Below are 4,683 nucleotides of genomic sequence, written 5' to 3' on the forward strand. Positions count from 1 at the left end.
CCTCATCTCCACCGCTCCCATGTTTTATTTTGTGTTGCCATAAGTTAGTCTCTCTGCGTCTGTGCGCTGAGCTAATGCTAATGCTAATCATGCTAATGCGAGGATAATAAAATGGCGGCTTTACAAAACTTTTTGGGAGTTTTGTGGGGCGTGGTTTGCATTCCGCCCAGCCAATCAGAAATAGGAACCTTTTTCTTCCACGGAATTCCCTGCTCTCTAGCAGGGACGGAAAAGGGGGTGAAAAGGTTCTGATGAACTAATTTTAGTTCCGGCTCTTTTTGGTGTGAACGCGACATATGTAGTCTTTGCAGTTCCCAGAATGTGCTGCACGTCAAGAGCAGTTCATGCCTTTTCGTTGTGATTTACCTGAAAGCCTTTCTTTCTCTCACTCCTCCCCCGAATACACAACCTGACATATGGAGATCACACCGCTCTTTACGGGACGAGGTCACGTCCATACGGGGAAATGCAAAGGAAGGCAAAGCAATGGGGAAGAGCCTCCATTACGCTGCAGCGCTGTAAGAAGATTAGTGAGTTTATGGGAAAGCTGCACAGCGTTTATATCTGCATGAAGAGGAGCAGAGAGACATCTGTTTACAGCGTGCCCTCACACAGAGATGTCAATGAAAGTAAAACACACTCGTCACAAACCAAGAATTTCACGTCATGTTAATTAAAAACTGATCGTTACGCAACAGAAAGTGTAGCTTCACATGTTCACTTTGATCACAGTAATCCTCCGCCTCTGTGATGCTGGAGATCCTGCAGCTGTTAATGAGGATGAAGAGGATGCTTGGGATATTCAATCTATACATATCATAGATTATTGTATTTGAACAGCTCATGTGGAGATAAATGCCGTCAGTCTTTTCTCGGAAGAGAGCAGAACATTTCCAGTTTCAATTTCAACAGCAAAATATCCAGAAAATCCGGCTTTTTGCAGCGAGACTCAAACCAGCAACGCAGCGTGAAAGAAGGAGTATTCCTCCGTCTTTCATGGATAAAAGATGTTTTAACTTATCTGTAATTTCAACAAAAATCATACATTTTGTAGAGCAGACAAGGATCATCATCATCACCATGACAACATCAGTCTTCTTACAGCGGAAAATAGTCATTGTTTTAATTTGCCATGCTTGCATTTCAACAGAAAACCGTTTTAAATCCTATTTTCCGCAGGGCAAACTCACAGCAGCAACCACATAAAACAGAAGCTTGTTTGACATAAATGCCACTTTTAAATATCAGTGTTTTCCTCTAAAGAGACTCGAATATCTTCACTTTACCGCGCTTTCAATTCAAAAGAAAAATCCCGAAAATCCAGCGTTTGGGAGCGCAACGTCACACCAGTACTGCCACGTTAGAAGAAGAGTATTTCTCCAGTCTTTCTTGGATAAATGATCTTAAATCTCATCTGCAATTGAGAAAAAATCCTACGTTTTGCAGCACAAACTCACAAGTTTAGAGAAGAGGTGCTCATTTGAGAATGAATGCCTTTAGAAATATCCCGGAAATCCTACATTTGATTTAGCAGCGCAAACTCACACCGGCACGTTTAAGGACGAGTGTTCCTCCGTGCTTGGATAAATGGTCTTTAATCACAACTTTCTTTAGAACAAATCCACCGTCTTGCAGGGCAAACAAGAAGATGATAATATCCAGTTTGCTGCAGAGATCCAGATGTTTAGCAGGGCAAACTCACACCAGCAATGACAGCTTGTTGCTCCGTTCTTGGATGAAATTAAACATAATTTTAGCTCATCAGCAATTTGAAAAGCTTCTCCTTCTGCCGGTCAGAAAGCAAAGAAACTATCTCCCAAAGTCCTCGCGCCGCGCTTGCATTTCACAAGAATAACATCCAGAGATCCAGACGTTTGGCAGGGCAAACTCTCAACAGCAACCCCACGTCAATGAAAGCTTGTTGCTCCGTTCTTGGATGAAATGAAACATGTTTTATCTGCAGTTTGAAAAGCTTCTCCTTCTGTCGGTCCGAAAGCAAAGAAACCACATTTCCAAAGTCCTCATGTGCTCGAGAGACAGTGATGACGTTTTGCAGCACAAACTCACGAGTTTAGAGAAGAGTACAAAATATCCATTTGGCCGTGTTCCTCCCTGCTTTCATGGATAAGTGATCTTTAATGTCACCATTCAGCAGGGCGAACAAGAATAAAGAATAGTAGATGTAGAAATGTAAACATCAGTCTTTCGTCTGAAGATAGCTGAGAATATCCAGTTTGCCACGCTTGTATTTCACAAGAAAAATATCCAGACGTTCAGACGTTCAGCGGGGCAGACTCTCAACAGCAACCCCACGTCCGTTCTCGGATGAAATGAAACATCTTTTATCTCATCGTCAATTTGAAAAGCTACTCCTTGTTCCTTCTGTCGCTCGCAAAGCAAAGAAACCATTTCCAAAGCCCTCATGCGCACGAGAGGCAGTAATAACTCTCTAATTGTCCGATCAAATCAAACACGATCCACACTACAACTAGAAAGTAGAGAAATGTTTGGTTTCCGTTCCCTCTTCGCCCTTCGCCCCCCGATGAGAGATTCCCCTCCTCAGACATCAGAGTCCCGTTTCTCAGACTTTCCGTCCCGTTCCCCATCTCCTCCCTGAGCTCCTGCTGCAGGAGTTTGGAGATGAGGTTGTTGAAGCGGTTCTCAGTCGTGGCGACGATTTGCGACGAAACCGTGGTTACATTCAACTCTCCGGGGTCCACGCAGGTTTCGTTAACTCTCGCAAAGACCACCTCGGAAAGATCTAATCCAGCCACGGAGGAAGGCGACGCACACGGGACGTCTCGAACTAGTTTATAACTTTCCATCCATTCTTTCAGCCACTCTAAGGAACAGTCGCACACCCATGGGTTCCTGAAAAGAAAGAGGCGAGCGAGGAAGTAAACGGGCTGGAAAACAGGAAAGGGAAACGTCGTGAGGTTGTTGCTGTTCAGGTGAAGCGTGATGAGGCTGGTGAGGTTCTCGAAGGCTCCTTCCTCGATGTTTAACAGCTGGTTCCTGTCCAGGTAGAGCACCTCCAGCTCCACCTGGTCACCGAACCAGGTGCGGGACACGTTGGTCAGCTTGTTCCCGCCCAGGTTCAGCATCTTGAGGCAGACGAGGCCTTTGAAGGCGGAGCGAGGGAGTTTCGCCAGCATGTTGTCGTTCAGGTAGAAGTTCTCCAGAAGCACCAGGTCCTGGAAGGAGTGGTCGTGGATCACGTGGATGCGGTTCTCCTGGAGGTTCAGGAACCTGAGAACAAGAAGGAGAGGAGGAGAAGAGATGTTAAAAAGACAGAACTAAGGATGAAAAAAACACCTTTAGACAAGAAGAGGAGATGTTTAGGAGACACAGAAGTGGGAAGTAGTGGAGTACAAATAGTTCGTTACTAAAGTACATGTTTCTGGTATCAGTACTTTACTCCACTACTTATTTTTCTGAGGACTTTTTACTTTGACTTCTTACATTTTGAACTCAAATACCTGTACTTTCTACTTCTTACATGTTGAACACAAATACCTGTACTTTCTACTTCTTACATGTTGAACACAAATACCTGTACTTTCTACTTCTTACATGTTGAACTCAAATACCTGTACTTTCTACTTCTCTCATTTCCCAAACAGGCTGGTTCCTTTAGTCTGAATGTGTGTTTGGTGGCGTGATCATTATTATTTAGAGTCATTGCGTGCCTATTGATTTGAACACGATCCGTGTATCCATCATTTCCTGGTCTTCTCTAAAGAAGAGGGACCAATGAAAACGTTGTCATGTTGCCGTTGGTCACCATGGAAACATTCATTAGCTAACAATGACATTATTGTTCTATTAATATAAAGGGAGGTCAGGTACTCTTTAAAACAGCTGCTAGTTATGGGTACTTTTTACTGAAGTACATTTCAAAGCCTCTTTACTTTGACTTGAGTAAAGAAGTTTAGTCAGTACTTCTACTTTCACCAGAGTATTTTTAAACACGAGTATCTGTACTTCTACTTGAGTAAAGGATGTGTGTACTTCTACTTGAGGAAAGGATGTGTGTACTTCTACTTGAGGAAAGGATGTGTGTACTTCTACTTGAGGAAAGGATGTGTGTACTTTAACATCTCTGCCTGCCAGAAGTCCCTTAGTAACTTAATAAACTTTGACTTCCTGTCTTCTCTCACTTGAGTCTTGTGAGGCCCAGCAGGGAGTTGTAGGCCACCGCCTCGATGCGACACCTCTCCAGGTAGATGTGCGTCAGGTTCTCCATCCCTCTGAAGGACGAGGGGATCCTGCGGAAGTGGTTCTCGAAGAGGAAGACCTCGTGGAGCGCCGGCTGCTCGATGAAGATGCGGTCGGGGATGTTGAACAGGTTGCAGTTGGACAGGTCCAGGCGCTCCAGCTTCTTTATCCCCGTGAAGGTGCGCGTGTGAAGGTAACTGATGTAGTCGTTGTTGCCCAGCTTCAGCTCCACCAGGTTAGGGAGGCCCTGAGGAGAGAGAGGGGGGTTAGAGACGGGGAGGACTCACAAGATGCTCTTCAGATTACATGACCCACAACTAAAGCTTTATTCAGACACCGTCAAAAGAACAGATGTGCTGCTGGAGGAAATGTGGTTCTCAGTTAGCACATCACTACCATTTGTTTTGGGCTTGTCCTTTAATAGTAACTTTTTGGGAAAAGATTCATATCGAAATTGAAATAATA

At 44.3% G+C, this 4,683-nt stretch overlaps 1 protein-coding gene across 1 annotated transcript in view; it reads right to left on the reverse strand.

Annotated features, from left to right (window-relative positions):
• Positions 1-241: 241 nt before the first annotated feature.
• Positions 242-4,683, reverse strand: part of nyx (nyctalopin) — a 7,669-nt gene continuing 3,227 nt past the window's right edge. Inside the window, exons 3-4 of the mRNA XM_010774676.1 lie at positions 4,161-4,465; positions 242-3,249 (exon numbers count right to left, since the gene is read on the reverse strand). Of these exons, the coding sequence (XP_010772978.1) occupies positions 2,421-3,249; positions 4,161-4,465 (1,134 nt within the window). The 3' untranslated portion in view covers positions 242-2,420. The remainder of the gene's footprint in view (positions 3,250-4,160; positions 4,466-4,683) is intronic.

Source organism: Notothenia coriiceps, unplaced genomic scaffold (assembly GCF_000735185.1).
Source record: "Notothenia coriiceps isolate Sejong01 unplaced genomic scaffold, NC01 NC01_scaffold00014344, whole genome shotgun sequence".
In the NCBI taxonomy this organism is placed as follows: Eukaryota; Metazoa; Chordata; class Actinopteri; order Perciformes; family Nototheniidae; genus Notothenia; species Notothenia coriiceps.